The sequence below is a fragment of the Alligator sinensis genome, unplaced genomic scaffold, assembly GCF_000455745.1.
Source record: "Alligator sinensis unplaced genomic scaffold, ASM45574v1 scaffold354_1, whole genome shotgun sequence".
Lineage (NCBI taxonomy): Eukaryota > Metazoa > Chordata > Crocodylia > Alligatoridae > Alligator > Alligator sinensis.
In genome coordinates, this window is record NW_005842200.1 from 1769863 (window position 1) to 1787475 (window position 17613).

General features: G+C 43.1%; 1 protein-coding gene across 2 annotated transcripts in view; it reads right to left on the minus strand.

The window, feature by feature from the left end:
• CASP3 (caspase 3) overlaps positions 1–17201 on the minus strand; it is a 20991-nt gene extending 3790 nt beyond the window's left edge. Inside the window, exons 1-7 of one of the 2 annotated variants that reach the window (XM_025207600.1) lie at positions 17085–17201; positions 10229–10327; positions 9139–9168; positions 8610–8734; positions 7503–7631; positions 4112–4287; positions 3023–3140 (exon numbers count right to left, since the gene is read on the minus strand). In XM_025207600.1, coding sequence (XP_025063385.1) covers positions 3023–3140; positions 4112–4287; positions 7503–7631; positions 8610–8734; positions 9139–9168; positions 10229–10302 — 652 coding nt within the window. In that variant the 5' untranslated portion in view covers positions 10303–10327; positions 17085–17201. Of the gene's footprint in view, positions 1–3022; positions 3141–4111; positions 4288–7502; positions 7632–8609; positions 8735–9138; positions 9169–10228; positions 10328–11622; positions 11783–17084 lie in introns of those variants that run through there. The other variant, XM_025207601.1, reaches the window with a different exon arrangement.
• Positions 17202–17613: the final 412 nt, after the last annotated feature.

Consider the following 17613-nt stretch of genomic DNA (forward strand, 5'->3'; position numbering starts at 1 on the left):
GCTGCCACCCTCACCACTGCTCTGCATGTAGCCGCTGCCACCACCCTGCACCCTGCGCTGTCACTGCTCCGTGAGTGGCTTCCACCACCCCCCTCACCTCGCATTACCTGAAAACCCTTGCTGGGGGTTTTCAGATAACTGGAATTTTTACATAACTGGCAATTCCCTTACCCCAGGGATGCCGAATAACAGAGACTGCACTTCCTGTTGGAAATACTAAATGATGGCGCAGTCACAGCCCAAACTGGCAGCGCACAGTTATTATTAGCCTCTAGGGGTTGCTGTAGCAATGTGCTATAGCAAAGGAGCACGTTACTACAGCAGTGTTGCTGCGGCATCACGGTTTGTGCCCGCTGATGCTATGTCATAGCATGTTGCTATGGTGGCATAGCATCTCTTCTAGATGCGCCCACTGTTGCAATCCCTGCCTCTCTTCAACCTCATTCTAAATAGTAATACTTTTTGTTTCTTGTCCTAATTTGTATGAATCCAATCAGTTACAGGTATACAATGAGTCTGCAAAGAAATGTTTGAGTCTGAGGGTTTGCCAGTGATACAGACTTATATGCATGTTGTGGTAAAAAGAGCCATTGGACCACTACCTCATTTGGTGGATGTATGTGGTAACACAAAAAAGAGAATGAATTTAAACAAAAAGAAAGGTAGACGTTCACCAGGTACCTGCCAGACCTGACCTCTTACACTTTTCTTTCCCGCCCCCATTTCTCCCCTCTCCTACCCTACTTTCCTGCCCTTTATCTTCCCAATTTCCAGGTATTTCATTTTTTCCTTTTTCCCAGACAGCTTCTTTTTTACCTTGAATTACTACTACTGTAGTCTCCGTTCCTCACCTTTGGCTTTCTTTCCCTGTGCTTTTTCCCCACCTCCCTTCCCTGCTCTATCTTTGGCAGGCAAGGTTCTTTGTGCAGATTATAAGACCAACTGAGTAGTTGGAAAAAAGTTCTTAGCAAGCTTTAGAGAGCAGTTCTTAGCAGTTCATCCTTCTTCAGGACTGGTCCCGAAAGCTTGCTAAGAACTTTTTTCCAGCTACTCAGCTGGTCTCATAAAAGACCTACATATACTCAACGGACCTTGCCTGTCTATCTCCTCAGACTAGTGGTCAGTGGTCAATCTTGGAGCCTCTTGGAGTCAATCTGAGGCTGGGGGGGGACTGAGCATGAGCCCCACCTCCAGCCTAGCAGGTCAGTCCATGGGGGAGGGAGAGGTGGGGGCAAAATCGAGGCCCCTGCAGTAAGGCACAGAGTGCTGTAGAGGCAGGAGCAGGGGTAAGGTGAGTGGGGCCCCTGCTGGGTGGGTGGTGGGAGAATCAAGCCCAGGTGGCTCTCCAAGGGTGCGGAAGGAGGGGGTGGTCCCAACACTGTGCGCACCCCAGTGGAGGCCCTGGGGGGGCATTTGTGCGTGGCAGAAGCAGCTGCCATTCCAGTCTGGGCTTTGCACCTGGAGCTCCGCTGCATCACACCTGGAAGCGGTCTGACACCATGTGTGTCCAGCCACTGGGAGGGCAGGGGACAAGGCTCAGCTCAGCGTGGGATGCACGTGGCTTCGAGCTGCTCCTGCTCCAGCTGCTGCAGCAGGGCTTGGGGTGCAAAGCCCAGCCCACAACTTCAGCTGCCCCCCACAAACGCTGGGCAGCGCAGGTGGCTGCAGCAGCTGTGAAGGAGGGAGTGGGGCTGGAGCAGGGGCAGGCTGTGCGTAGCTGGGGCACAGGACAGAGCTGCAAGCAGGTTGTCCAGGGGTGTGGGGCACACACACCGGGAAGGCATGGGGGGTCTGTGCCCCCAGATTTGCATGCTGGGCCAGGCGGTGATGGTGTTAGGAACAGGGCTATGGGAGGGGTAGGATGCAGGCACCTAAAGATTTGCTGTAGCCCCCCGCCCCGACACACACACAACACCTCCACCGCCTGGCCTGAGTGCAGTGCAGCCCAGCTCCTTGCCATGGAGAGTGTGATGCTGCCTTCTCCCCCTGGGATCTGCGTGGGGGGAGGGCGGGCTGGGACTGGAAGGCATTCATGGTGGGGAGCTGGGCCATGCTGCACTCAAGCCAGGCAGTGGTGGCGGCACTGTGAGGAGAGCTATGGGGGGCTTACGGCGAATTTTTGGGTGCCAGTAGCACCCCCCATAGCCCCCCTCTCAGCACTGCTGCTGCCCGGCCCTAGTACACCCCAGCATAGCCCTGGTCCCAGCCCACAGCAGCAGCCGGCCCAGCCAGCGTGCAAACCTGGGGGCACACGCCCCCCCATGCCCTCCTGGGGTGCATGCCCCTCTCTCCCCACGCCCCACGGATGAGCCACTTATGGCTTCGTCCCACTGCCTTGCCCCAGTCCCACTCCCTCCCTCGCCACCGCCGGGGGTGGGGGGTGGGCGGCCAGATCAAGGCCCCAGTGAGGGAGGAAGTGGACTGGAGCCTTGATCTGCCCCCTCCCCTCACAGCCCTTTCCCTTCCCCCCGCCCTTTCTCCCACAGACTTACCTGCTGGGGGGGGGTGCACCCCCAAATATTTTTTTCTCCCTCTGCCTTGATCTGCACCCCTGCCTTCCCTCCCCACAGATTCACCTGCTGGGTGGGGGCGGGGGCTGCACAGTAGGGCTTGGGTTGCTTTTAAATGCCAAAGATGATCTGCGCACAGTAGGTCTTGGGTTGCTTTTAAATGCCAAAGATGATCTCCTACTTAAAAAGGTTGGAGACCACTGCCTTAGACCAACACGGCTACCACTAAAAACCCTGCCCCTCCTTTTGTTTTCCTAATTTCTACCTATTTACATTCTCCCTGACATCCTGTCACACTTTTAGCTTCTCTCATTCTTTGGAGTCTCAGCACAGCAGAGACTCCCTATGCCTGAAGAAGGGTGACTGAGTCCAAAAGCTTGCTAAGAATTTTTTTCCAACTACTCAGTTGGTCTAATGAAAGATATCACGTCTACCCAGAGAACCTTGCCTGTATCAGTACAAACACATTTCTATATATTTAGCCATGAAGAATTTTTCACTGAAGCTCTTACCAGGAGCAGTAGAATATGCATATAAAAAGTCTGCTTCTATAGGTATTCTCTGACACATTCTTTCCTCTGGTCCACTGTCTGTCTCAATGCCAGGATCCAAATCTGTCCCTCTACAAGCCTAGTTGGTAAAGAAAAAAAAATTAAAGACATAATTACAATATTTACTGTTAATTCAAACATAGTTTGAAGAGCTGTTTCACGTTTCAAAAACTATTAAATGAATTAAGAATGAGAATCTGATTGTCAAAATGCCAAGTAAAACAATATGAGTTTCTGTAACTGATTGCCCCAGTTCTAATAAATTAAAGGTTTATTCATTTAACATGTTGATTTCATATTTAAGAACTCACTGAAATTCTAACTAATGTTTTAAAGCAGGAGTGCTCAACCTGCAGCCCACGGGCCAAATGCATCCCATGGAGCCATAGGTATTCCGGCCTTCAGGGCTGCCCATGGATTGGAAATTTGCCTGCAGGGGAGTGGTGACAATAAATATTGCTACCCTTCCCTGCTGCCAAATTCCCAAACCCTGACCCCCATGCAGCAGGCTGGGGCTAGGCCAGGCTGCTAGACCTTCTCCCACCCCCATGGCAGGATGAAACCAGGCTATGTCCCTTTCCCTGGCCTGGATGGGGCTGGGCAATGCTCCCCCTCTCACCCCTCCGCAGGGCCAGGCTGGGGTTTGGCCATGCCCCCTCCCCACCCACTGGGCTGGGCTGGGGCCCCTGGATGCCCCCTGTCCCCTTGAGTGCAGCTGTATGGGGCCCTGTTGCAACCACCCTGTGCCAGATTGGGACCAATAAGATCTGGCTCATGGACGACCTGGGCATTGCCCATCCGGCCAGCTGGCCAAAAAGTTTGAGCACCATTATTTTAAATAATTCTTTCAATTACCCCTCTGAAATTCATAGCTTAGCCTATCATATCAACTGGCTATCTATACAGAGCCAGAGTCATGCCTCTTGTACTCATAGAAAGTACTCTATTCCTCAAGCTGGAAACAAAGGAAGCATAAAACTTTTGGCTTTGCCTCAGTGCCTAAGGGAAACTTGCACATAGTAAGTGTTTACCAAATCAGTTGTCTATTACCTGAATAAAGAAGAGCTTTGGCTTTCCAACTAGCGTCTTGCAACTTTGACCTTTGAAGAGTCCTGTTAATAATTTCAACTCAAGAGGACCATCTGTACCGAAGATCACTCCCTCTTCACCATGACTTAACAACACACAAGCAAAACTGCTCCGCTTGCTGTGATCTTCTTTAGCAACTTGAAAGAAAAGATAAATAATTATATTCAATTTATGTATTTATTTTAGGAATTCTGACAATTCATGGGTGCATCTACACATGCCCTTTACTGCAGTTGACTAATTAGCTCTGCAGTAAAGCATTACTGTCTACATGTGTGCCAGTATTTGGGTACAGTAAATTAAGTAACTTCACCGTAGGATAGTTCTGCCTCACCCCACCTGCCTTCAAAGCCACTCAGTCAATTTCAACTGCTGGTGAGAGACCCTGTGGTCCAGTCTTTTGAACTTTAGAAAAAGAAATTAACTAAATCAATATTCTGCAGTTTTGGGAGCAACACTGACATCTTGAGCAAAGAGCTGCTTGACAACCAAAACTAACTAGTGCAGTAACATCTTCCCTGCTTGCCAGAACAATTTCAATGAGGCGGGGTGTATTTTCCTGAATCACTGGGTCATAGTGGATCAGAGTCCAACACTTCTACTGCTAAGCCTTTAACATCCTTGAAAAAGTTTAGCTGGGTCTCTAAACTCTTTTTGTCCTCTGCTGAAGTTCTTTATAGCGAAGGATACTATAATGTTGACAATAAAATGACAGATCTAGTAAGGGTGGTTTTTATATTATAAACAATGTATTTGATGAGATCTTCACCAAAACCACTTTCTGCCTAGAAAAATGAACAGCAAGTGGACAGTAACTTTTGATCATGATTAACCTTGTCTACAGTTGAACCAGGTACCCTGGAGTAAGAAAATCTGAAGACATGACCAATCACATCCATCAGCTAACTATAAAGTGGTTAACAGCTTACTAGAAAAGAGCAAAGAAAGAGCCAAGAATACCAATTCAAGCTTCTATCATAAACGTTTATAAGTTGTTTCCTGCAATGCCTATCACTATTATATGCATAGTTTCAGGTTAACATTAACTTCGTACCCCGGTGAGTTCATTCTTTGAGTGCTATTGCAATTAATCCTCTTATTTTTTTCCTAATTACCCTAACTTTACATTAAAGTGATCCAGAACGCTTCACCTAAATTATATTCTTCTTCCAGAAGAACGTGTAACTGGCTTCCTGCCCATCTCTGAATCAAATTCAAAATATCCTGCTGGGTTTTTACAAGTTCTTCATAAGCTTTCACTGTGTTGCCCTTTGCGCCTGCCTTGTCTCCAGTGCTGTTTCACCTATATTTTTTTTCATATCAGGCAAGGGAGTTGGTGTCTTATTTTTCCATTATATAAAATTTTCTTGCTGTTCTGTTTTTTCAGGGTTCAGATCCCTTAATCAAAACATGGCTAAATGAGACCTGAACCTGACATGGTGTGTATACAGCAGGTTCTCCTGCTGCATTTCTCCCAAGATGGAGCAAATACCGTTGCAAAACTGATTCTTGGGGTGCAGGAAAGACTGTTGAAATACTGTGGCCATATCCCCACAATCATTACAGAAATAATGGTAGGAATTGAAGCAGGTTTATACCAGCAGTAAATATGAAAGTTAAGTCATGATACAGGAGGAAAATGTAAATAAAATTTTAAAAGAAAAATATTATTTTAAGTCAATTATTGGTAGTTTTAATATATGTTAGAAGTACACAGTAAACAGATCCTTACAGGAAGGAACTTTAAAGTCTGGGATAGATTAAAAATAATTCTTCGTTTGCTTTCCAAAGCAGGGGCTGTGAGAGGAAAGCAGTGCTGAAGCAGCTGTGAACACAATGCTGAGGTGAAAGGAAGTTTAGATTCTGACAGCATTAGTAAACTACATATAGGATGCAATCCTGCAAGGTGAATAATGTTCTGGGCTAATTCCACAAAATATTTAAGCATGTGAACAGTGCTGCTGAAGCTAGTAGATTATAGATGAGTTTAAAAATTAAGCACATTCTTTGCTGGGTCTGCCCCAAGTTCTCAGCATCTCAGAGGATCCAGCCCAAAGGTCCTAAAATAAGAGAAGCCATAATTTTTTTTGTAGCCATGATTTTCTACTGGTTAGAAGTGTTCACTATTCACTCCCTAAGTGTTTGAAGAAATGTATACCAGGAGTGTCAAACATGCTACCAGCAGACCACCAGAAGTTGGGGGCATGCCCTGCTACAAAGTTCAGAGCCCTTAGGGTCTGCTGGCCATTGTCATTACCAGTGAATTTGGTTTGCTACTGCCATCTCCAGATTCCACATCTAGACCCACTGCTGCTGCCAGTGGACCCATGTCCCAGACCTACCACCACCACCACCACTGTAGGGTCACTAAACAGGGAATAAGACCTGCTCCACCTATCATGCAGGGACAGGACCTCACTACAGGGCTGGTTCTGAATGGTGCTCCTCACACTGTTGGGATGTCCCTGGGGAGTGGAGTGGGACCCCTCACTGCTGCCCACAGTGGCAGTGACAGCCACCCCCATGAATCTGGTCCATGAGGAGCCCTGCAGATTGGATCTGGTGCAGAGCTGTTAGTGAGTTCAACGCCTGTGCTTTACACCATAGCAACATTGTAATATGCATACCTAGTAGGGCTGTGCGAAGCTTCGGTCCCTGATTAGATTCAGCAGAGATCTGGCCTGATTTGTTGGCCATATCTCCAAATCTGAATCAAATCAGGAGACCCTTTAATCTCTCTGAATCGAATTGGAACCCTCTGAATCAATTCAGAGAGATTCGGAAGGATTCAGAGATTCAGACATGACACAGCTTTGAATGTTTTTTCTACATACCTCATGGTACCGGGGGGCTCATGAATGCTGGGGGTCCTTCCTTGTGCCCTGCCAGCTGGTGCCTCCTGGGTCTGGGGGGGCACCTGGGGTCCTCCCCGCAGCCGACTGCCGAGCTGAGGGGGCGCAGGAGCCCAGTGTGCTCCCCGGTGGACCCGGAAATGGACTGGAAGTACTTCTAGTCCACTTCCAGGTTCACTGCCGAGCATGTGTGTGAGTTCACAGCCGAGCACGCCACGCTCCTGTGGGACACTCCATCTGTCCTGGCATTGTAGTGTTCATGAGCCGTGCCTGGTACCTTGAGGTATGTAGAAAAAACATTTAAAGCTGTCTATAGCTGAATCGCCGAGTCTCTGAATCAGCACTGAATCTTCAGATTCAGATTTGCCCTAATTGAATCAGGGACAGTGATCTGAATCAACTAATCAAATTGCTTTCTCAGATTCAGCCCAAATCAGGGACTTGAATATTGAATAGGGCCCATTTCACACCCCCCTAATGGCTAGCTTATTAGTACTTACCATTTTCCAAAAGGCCAATAATTTGCTTACACTTAAGATCATTGTTAAGCTTGACTTTGTAACCTAAAGTTATAAAAGTTTCTCTAATAAGTGCAGCATCTGCATCTGTACCGGATCGAAATGCCATTCCTATAGATTAAAAAAAGATTTACTGTGAGTTCATTATGAAAATACAATGTGAGTGAGATATCAGAGCTAAATACTTTTCTCAGTTATACTTGGATAACTCTGGAATAACTCCATTGAAACCAATGTTATTTCAGATTTACACCTGTGTAAAAAAAGCATGAGCTCACACTAGGCATTTATTTAGAGAAGCAAAGATTCTTCATTTAAAAAAAAAAAAAAAAAAAAAATCAGCATTTTTATTCTAAAAAAGAAATGCTGTGAAAAAATAATCTATGGCAAGTACTGGCAACCTTTTTAAGATGTAGGTCAGAGGGTCCAGTCTGGCATAGGCTGGGTGGTTTTGGTGGTGTGTCAGCAGCGAGGGGGCTTTGCCTGAGCCTGTGCTGAGGCCAAACAGCTGTGAGCTGTCCTGAAGCCACGGGAGCTGAAAGCTATGTCTGTACTGCTACCACTTCTCCCAGCTGCCCACCCACCCACTCCTCCCACTTCCCCTCAAATCTTCTCTGTCCCCAACAGCAGTGCAGGCACAGCTGGCAGCTGCGCAGCCCTGGCTCAGTTCCCCACCAGATGGAAACTGTGCCTGCAGGGAGTAGAGAGAAGCAGTGACAATGCAAGCAGAGCTTCCAGCTGCCCATCCCTATCATAGCTCCTCACTGCCCAGCCCCAGCCTGGGTATAAGCAGAGGCCTGTAGGCTTTATATTGTCTATGAGTTTAAGTAATGTGCCAAAACTGAGGACCTGAGATAGGTTTGCATTGCAAACCAGTTTGTAAAGGATTTCAAGTTCCCTATTCCTATACTCCGGTGTATTCACACATTCCCACCCCTCACGTGTTTTGCAGTATGTACTGATTAAATTTTTCTTACAAATATCAAGACCATTTCATTACATATTTAAACTTTGAAGAAAATTATGTTTTATTGCTTTATCTCAATTAAGACAAAAATGTAAAAAGAACATAGAAATAGCAATAGATACCAGTGCTTGGATGGAAGTTCTTATTATTTACTATTACACACATCCCCATCTCTGGATAATCCATTTTGTAACTGTCATCTGGCAGTATTTCAGAGTCCATGGATTTACCAGCAGGTGGGTTCTTTCTGAAACCAGGAAATATAAACAGATGAGTTTACAAAGTCCACCAAGCATTCATATAAATAAAATGTCCTCAATCAATTTATAATCTTGCTATAATGTTATATCAGCATTAATATTGTTATGATACAATTTTAATCAGTGAAAGTGATAATATACTTTTCACTACCTCCTTGCTGAGTACTGTAAATATCCTTGATAAGATCCACTCAGTTCCACACAGGAACAGGTATTCACCTGTGTAAAACAGCCTGCAGAACTGTGCTGAACAGTAAAGCTCCAGCATGTGAAACTATATGTGTATAGTTCTATTAAACATACAGTTAGACAAATAAAAAAGCAATCTACCTTTTTCTATTGCATCTTGACTTATTTAATCTGCAATTTTTAACAACGATGGACTACATACCCAGGAAGTGCATCTACTTCGACAGTGTGCCTGCCAAGAAAAATACAAAAAATTAGTATATGGAAATATCACAAACAAACAAAAGCCCTTACTATCATTTTCATTAACTAATGTTAAAGGTAACGCCAGATACAAGTATTCTCTATTAATGTCGATAACAACAAATGTGTTTATGTATGTATGTATGTATGTATATATATATATATATATCTGAGGGCAGAACAAGAGTTTAAACTAGATCAAAGAGCTATGTAATGGAATGTTAAGATCCCACACAAGTACTGAATAGCTTGTAAAATGGCAACTTCACACTGGATGTATAACCTTAATTTGATTCCTATTTGCTAGGATTAGAAAGCCAACCAATTGACTGGTCAAATATTGTCAATTGACCAGTTAATTAACTGCATATTTTGGACCAGTCAAAGACTGTAACTATTTTACAAAAAAAGTTATATCTTTTGTAGTTTTCTTAACAGAAATATGATTATATACATATATTTTACATATTTGTTAATTAAAAATTGTGCTTTTTTTCTGTGTAGTATTTGGATCTGTTGGTAATTTTTTACAATTTTTGACTGATATTTGACCAGTCAATTGACCAAACTTTATTTGACCAGCCAAATACTATTTGTATATTAGTATATACTAGTTACAATATAGTGCACAACTATAAACCTGCTCAAATTGTACTCACATTAGAAGTTACAGTGACATTAATGAGGCTGGTCTATAAAGTGCAAATCTACCCTGCCTTCTGCTTGAATTCAGACTAACATGGCTAACTACCTCTCTCTATTAATGGGACTACTCTTATGCTTGAAGCTGTGTGGATGTGTAAGGGTTGCATGATCCGAGATTATAATATCATATCACATACTACTTTTCAACAATACAACAATATAGTTTTTATAAAACAAACAAACAAAACACATGAGCTTGCAATCCTGTGCACTAAGGTACAACAGACAGGTGATGCACATAATTGATTTTGAGATAAAGTGAATATAACCCCCACTTCCAACCCACACAAAACCCTTTGAAAGGTCCCCTCTCACAACAGTAAAATTAAAGACACCCCACTCACTGTTCAGAGCCAATGAAAGATCTTGCATCTGCTACATCTTCCCCTGACTGGAGTCCAGCTTCTAAGTCTGCCATTGTTGTTCTCTTTTAACGTGAAAACCTAATAAAACAGAAATGTATGAAACCAATTCCTACTTTTCAGTTTATATACACATTGCTTTATTACCATGAGGAACTACAAGATAACTTCAACTGAGGCAACTGGTCAGCATGACTGAATGTGTATAACTGATTTCTTCTAAATATGTTGCACATTTGGAAAGACTTATACGACCCATCTGTAGATAGTATTGGGTTCTATATTAAGTTTAATCACTCAGGAAAAAAGACATAGAGGTTAGTCTGAACTAATCAATGACAGCATTTGCTCAAAACAGCAAATAAAATAGCACTATGGATAAATAATTAGATAGAAAATAGCCCTAAAAAAATCTTATTGTGCTATTATATAATTGATGGAAGCAAAACTTAAATGGCTTTCTGTCACAATATCAAGGGGGTTTGGATCATTTCCATCCAGAATACTGAAAGAACTGACACACAAAACAGCAACTCCTTTAGTACAGATCTTCAGTGAACTGGGATAGTACCCTATACCTGAAGAACAGCAGATTTGTTGCCTGTATTCAGAAAAGTGACACAAACAATCCATTAGCTTGACTTCCACAGTATGTTAAAGTCTTAGATCAGATATTGAAGGAAATAATTATCTTTTACCTATAGTTTTGTGCTTTTTAGTTGTATGTGAGGGTTTGTAGTGGACAATTTTTAGAAATCTGTGGTTAAATGGCTGTTTATGAATGCAGGAGACTGGAGAGGCCCCTTCCAGCCCTGTGTTCCTACTTTGCATTGACTACTGTACTACAGTGTTAAATTATGATTGCTCCAGTTCAGACATAAGAGAAACAGAAAATATCCTCAAACAGGCAGACTTTGACCTGAGGCTAGATAGTGGTTTGCAAGGTCTCTGAAGAGGTCATTTACATGCTCCATAGAATTACTGGGAAGCATATACTATGTACTGTATATAACTTCCTGCCCGCCCAACGTACATCTGACTGATAAGTCAGGTATGATTCCTGATCCAATTATAACTAGGAAATGCTTACATCGTTTTAACTTAATCCAACACTGCGAGTTATCAGTAATGATTAATGAGACATGTCTATCAGCAGCAATGCAAGCTAGGGTTGTGCAAATACAGTCCTTGTTTGCCCTGTTGCTTTCCATCCTGGGATCTACACTGCTATCTGTTCCCTTATTTGTGCTGCTTCCGCCCCTGGATCCACACCACTGTCTGCTCTCCCACAGCTCCTACCGCTCCTGATCCAGCCACCACCCTCTTTTAGACTCATACTGCCACCTGCTCCCCAACCTGCGCTGCTGGCCACTCACCCTCAGACCTGAAGCCAGACCCACTGCAGCTGCTGCTGGCCTCACAGATCCAGCTGGGGGCCTGGAGAGAGTTTGACACCCCTGCTGCAACCCATAAAAACATACAGATGTTAAAACTAGATACAGTTTATCTTTGGCTACCCATGAAGACCACACAATACACAGCAAATCTAAACATAAGCTTACCATTAGCTATAAATAGACTATCCATTATTTCATCAGACCTGATTCATGAAACCAGAAGTTGTTGCTGCCCAGGGCACCCAGCTGCAACCCTATGTGGCTGCTTTATAAGTGGAATTGTATGTGCATTGTATGTCCACTTTTTGTCCTGTGCCTGTACCCTTAAACTTGATTAGGGATCTAGTTCAAGTGGTGCCAACTAGTGAAATGAGAGGGGGCCTGATAAAGCAAATGGTATCTAACGCCTAGCGTAGAACTTGACCTTGACTGGGGACAGTGGTTGCTACTGTAACCAAAATGATAAATAGTAAAGATTGGTGCAAACAGGAAAAAAAGATGGGGCTTTCAGCCTACAGCTGACCTTACATTAATTCCCACCCTTTCTAGTTTTATTCTTCTAGTGGCACAGGGACACAGAGACACAATCATTAAGGGCTTGTCTACACAAGGAAGTTAGTGCACAGTAAGATAAGGTGTGATTTTACAGCACCTATGGGAAATCAGGGCAGAGTAGCTAATCCACTGTTAATTTATATCTTAGTTTGCAGCATATTAACTGCCCAGTATAGAAAAGATGTTAATGCCATGTATACCCCTGAAACACTACTGGATTGTAAACTCCACGTTTAGCACCAATAAGTAGTAAGTCTATCTTTGAATTATAATGAACTGCAGTTATTTAAAAAACCCCAAACATTTTACACAAAAAGTGTGGTAAATTCCTATTATAAAATACAAAAAAAGGCTTTTACTATATACATTTTTGGCTAGTTACATAGGCCAGAGAGGTTACAGTAACAGCTGCTATATCACTCTAATGTATTCTATGGTCTTTTACATGGAGGTAGCCTTTGTGACCATGAGAACTGAAGTGACAGATTGAGGTCAGTTATGTGCTGAATGCTCTACTTCCCCTTGATGTGGGCATTAAAACACTAATATATCCACTTTGTTTTCAGTGCAATACCTGCAATTCACCTTTAACATCCTAGGAATTTTTGAGCATCTTAATAAAACAACTCAGCTGCACTTGACTGCTCCTAGGTCTGTCTTTTGTTCTTCAGACATTTTTTTGTTGCTGGGCTCTGTCAGAAACATTCTTTTCCGTTTCACAATGCTGATACCAATACAAGGCAGCAGCAATGCTCTTGGGAGAAGGCTGGTTCTAGCTAATTTATAGCAGTATAGCTAAGAATTACCTCATCTTACTTAGCTAATGCAATGATGTCATACTCTGTCAAACAGAGGATACATCTCTCCAGGGAGGGTGATCTCATACTATGAAGGATGAAAAAAGTACTTTGGGAAAACATGTTCAGAATTAATTTAAATTACTGTTTTTCTTCTATAGATTTTTATTCTTTGTTTTGCTTCTATAGATTTGTATCCCTAATGCTTAAAGTATCAGCTTAGGTAAGAGAAGCTTTTAACAGTGATAGAATTTAAAATAAAATAAAAAGCCCCCAAAGAAATAGCTGAAGTCACCACTGGCATAACATGCATCTTTTTTCCTTAGCTAGTAGAATATTTACTTTACATTACAGGGTAGCTTCTACTCAATTCTTATTTTTAATAATAATAAAAAAGATCACAGACATAAGAGACAGACGCTGCAAAAGGGGTAAGTGTGTTCTGTAAACTAATGTATAGGGGGGTGTGCCAAAGAAGGAATCTTTGAAGCAGGTCCAAAAATTAGAACTGCTGGCAGGTTACAAAACAAAATTATTTTCATAACCTACATGCATAGTACATTATGAATATAATTTTTTAAAATTAGCATAGCTCTTCCAGGTTATTCCTTTTGTTGTAACAATGATCGGTTACTATGCTTCTTTACAAAAGTCAAATGAGTGAGCCATTACAAATCCAATCCCTAACTCCAGTTTAACAATGCTTCATTTCAGGACACAAGTATACACCTGAATTATGAAACATATACAATATGACAAATTGCTATAAATTGAAATAATATTCAATTTCTATGATAAAAAGAGTAAATAACTGAATGGTATCCAATTACTCTACACACCCTAAAACATTCGAACACCCTGAAACATTCAAATGGCTATGGACAAGACAACATGTGTTTAATATATGCCAACTGTTGTGAAGTAGTGATCATCACAGCGATACTAAAATAAGCATCCCAAAACAGAAGCTATGAGTTAAGAATTTTACAAGATCATCTGTGATTTATTTTTCTCTCTGCAGTTTTTCACCTTATACAATTACACTGGAAAACTGCAAATATTCTTCTAAGGCAAGACTGTCAGACACATGGCCCAAGGGCAGAATCTGGCCTGCAGAGGCACTCATTCCAGGCTGCTGGGCTAGGGGAGGACCAGAGATTTTGGAGGCATGACCATGAGGAGCCCTGCTGTGTGGATTTAATAGGGGGGAGGTGAGTTTGACACCCCTGAACTAAGAGAACAAGCAGAACATGTGCATGCATGGAATACTGGAATGACCAGTACTACTGTTTAAAATGACCAGCCTAGAGGGAACAAAGAAACAACAGACTTGAATAATAAACATTTAAACTACATTTCTCTACAGAATTTTGCTAATATTAAATACTGCACACTTTCTTACTCATGCTACTGAAAACGGGATCTGTGGAGTTACTGTCTACATAACCATAGTACACAAAACACTAAACACATATGGAACATATTTTATGCTGTGCTATGAAACAAAGACAACAGTAGTTATTGCAATGAACTCTCTGTATACGGAGCATAAAACTATTTAAAAAAAGAGAGAGAGACAAAAAAAGTATGTTTCTTTAACACTTAAGGAAAGAATCCTGGCCCAAATGGGTGGGCAAGAGATGAATGGAAAGTGCTTTCTAACAGCCACATCCAGAAAATTATGGAGTGTTGTGAAAAGCATTAGTGGAACTATCATCCTTCCACTGACAAAGGCTTCATGGGAATCATATCAGCAGTCCTCAAGTGTCAATAGGGAAAATGAGTTCCTCTCATCCTTTGGAAAGAACTGTGGTTTCTAGTCTCTTAACCCTCTAAAGCATGGGTTAGTAACCTATGGGCCATGGAATCTGATTAGCAGAGCTGGGGCTTCGGTGGGAGGAGGAGGAGGAGGACGGGGGCGGGGGCGGACTGAATCAGCTGGAAAGCTCAGTAGTGGGGAGTTTTCTTGTGCTGTGTTGCAGCCAGGCAGGAGAGAGAAGTGGCAGCAGGAGCAAGCAGCAGTGACAGACAAGTCCTAGTGCCAGCCTGCCTTGGACACAAGCTGGGCCATTCCATTCCACTGCTGGAAAACACCGTCAACCACTGCTCTAAACAGTATTTCTTAAAGCATCTCTTTTTATTAACCCCAGGGATGGCTTCATGGTTTGTTTGCATCCATAGATAACAGATGGCAAATGCTTAAATTAGGCTCTGTCAAGTAAACTGATGCAACATGGGGGAAAAAAAACAAACAATACATACTGCATGACACAGTAGCTGAAGCGTGGAGTTACTACACTGTAATTTGGTTTCCTAATTATGCCTGTGGCCACTAAGGAAATTTCTTTCAGTAAGGCTAATACTTGATGATTTATTCTGAATAGAAAATATGCTAACACAAAACAAAACAAAAAATGTAAATCCATAAATCTACTATCAATATAAGCCATATTGGAAAGGAGGATTGTATCCTGGAAAGCAATGACTTAGAAAAGGATTATGGGGTTATTCTAGATACCTAATGAATATATTTGTCCAGTGAAATGTTTTGGCTGAAAAGATTAATTGGTAAGGCAGAAGGCAGGGTAGATTTGCTCCTTGCACATTAACTAAATCAGAGATGCATAGTATAAGCTTTTGCAAAGCTTTCATAAAGCTTATGCCAGGGGTTCTCAATTCCTGGGCTGTGGCCCCATGGTGGGCCGCGAAGGGTTATCTGCTGGTCTGCAGGAGGGCTAGCTGCCAGACTGGAAGTGACCATGGAATGGAAGTGGCTAGCATACTGTGGAGCAGCAGTCAACCCTTTTTTAGTCTGAATATAGAAAAAGGGTTGGCTACCTGCCCACAGTATGCTGGTCACTGCTGGTCTGCAGTTTGCCGGTCCACAGTCACTTCCAGTCCACGGCTTGCCAGTCCGCGGTCACTTCCTGCTGGTCCTCAGCATAAAAAGGTTGGGAACCCCTGGCTTACATTATGCACTTCTGATTTAGTTAGCCTATACAGTGCATGTCTACCCTGCCTTCTGATTTAAGACTCCACTGTTGATATTACGTCCAAACTTTTAAAAGGGATGTTGAAAGATTGTAAGGACTTCAGAGAAAGTATAAGAAAGATTTGAGAACTAGAAAATATACTTTACAATAAGAGATTTACACAGCTCAAACTATTTGCTTAAAAACTGAGAAATAAGAAGTGACCTGGCCATGTAAATGGGGAAAAAAACCCTACACTTCAAAGGGCTCTTTAACCTAGCAGACAGCTGCATGACAATACTTAGTAGCTGGAAGCTAAAATGAGAAACATTCAAACTGAAATGAGGTGTAGCTATTATGTAGGAGGATAATTAACCACTGTAACCTAGGGATATGGTAGATTCACCATCATTTGAAATCTTTCAGTGAAGACTGGATAGCTTTCTAAAAGCTTTACAACTCAAAGCATAAATTTGGGAGTAAATTAAATGGCTTAGGTTATTCAAGAAGTTAAACCACATAACAGTAACGGTGGCTTTGGGCCATAACATCTATGAATTAACAATAAGCAGAGACTGCACTGTGGCTGTAAACTCTCTAAAAGGCTTTTCTTTGCTCACCAGCCTAACTTCTTGTATTATGCAGGTCCAATTTCAATTAGTCATTCTTCATTTATTACCTGAGAAGTCCCCAGCCTTCAGTGGTAACAATACTGAAGAAATAATTTGCTGTGGTAAACATCACACTTTGTTCTCCCTGTTAACCTAAAGGAAGATGTATCTGGGGAAAGCAAGATTTCCTGTTGTCAGGAGCTAGGCTGGAGTATCCTTTGGGAAACATATTGCCTGCAAGCAAAGGGTTGGAAACCAATGCAGTAGCCCATCTGATTCAAGTCCTTAGCTCTCTAAATAAAAACAATATAATCATACATAATGTGTGCGGGCCGCCTCCCGATCCCATCCATGTCGCCATGAGCGGGCCGGGAGCAATATGCGGACCCGTCTTTGCGCACACGGGCTGTGGCCAGCAGCCCGGGCACGCGGGGTCGGAGAGGACCGGTGGCAAGCTGGAATTAGTCACGGACGCATAATGGTTGATTTAAAGATTGTTTACTTACACCAAGGATGGTCGTGGTGGTGTAGGCTGAACAGTTTCCAGGTTCAGCTCTGCTTAAATCCTTGTTAGAGGACTACGACAAGCTCTCTCTCTCCCACGGAGTTGTTGAAGCTCCGTGGGTCCGTTTATTCTCTCTCCCACGAAGTTTGCTAGGCTCCGTGGGTCCTTTTGTGCACAGGGAAGAGGGATACGTCGAGGATTGCGCTCGGTGACGGGGAGAGGCTAGAGGCTGATCAGACCCCTGTTGCCTGCTTTAAATGCGCTGGGTCCAATAGGCTCCACAGCGCTTAGAGATCTTCACAAGACGTGAAGTCTCCTCCTCCTGGTGTTCGTGGAGTCCTCCCTTGCGGAGGTTCTCCTCAGAATTCTCCAACTTGGGCGGAAACCACCCAAGCCTCTTATATGGCTAGCAAGCCAATCACTAGCCGCCACGTGTGAATAATTTCACGCAAGCCAATAATGGGGCTCGAATTAGAATACAAATGGCGGGAACTCTTTGCACCGAGCATTTCTTAGATGCAAAAAGAAAT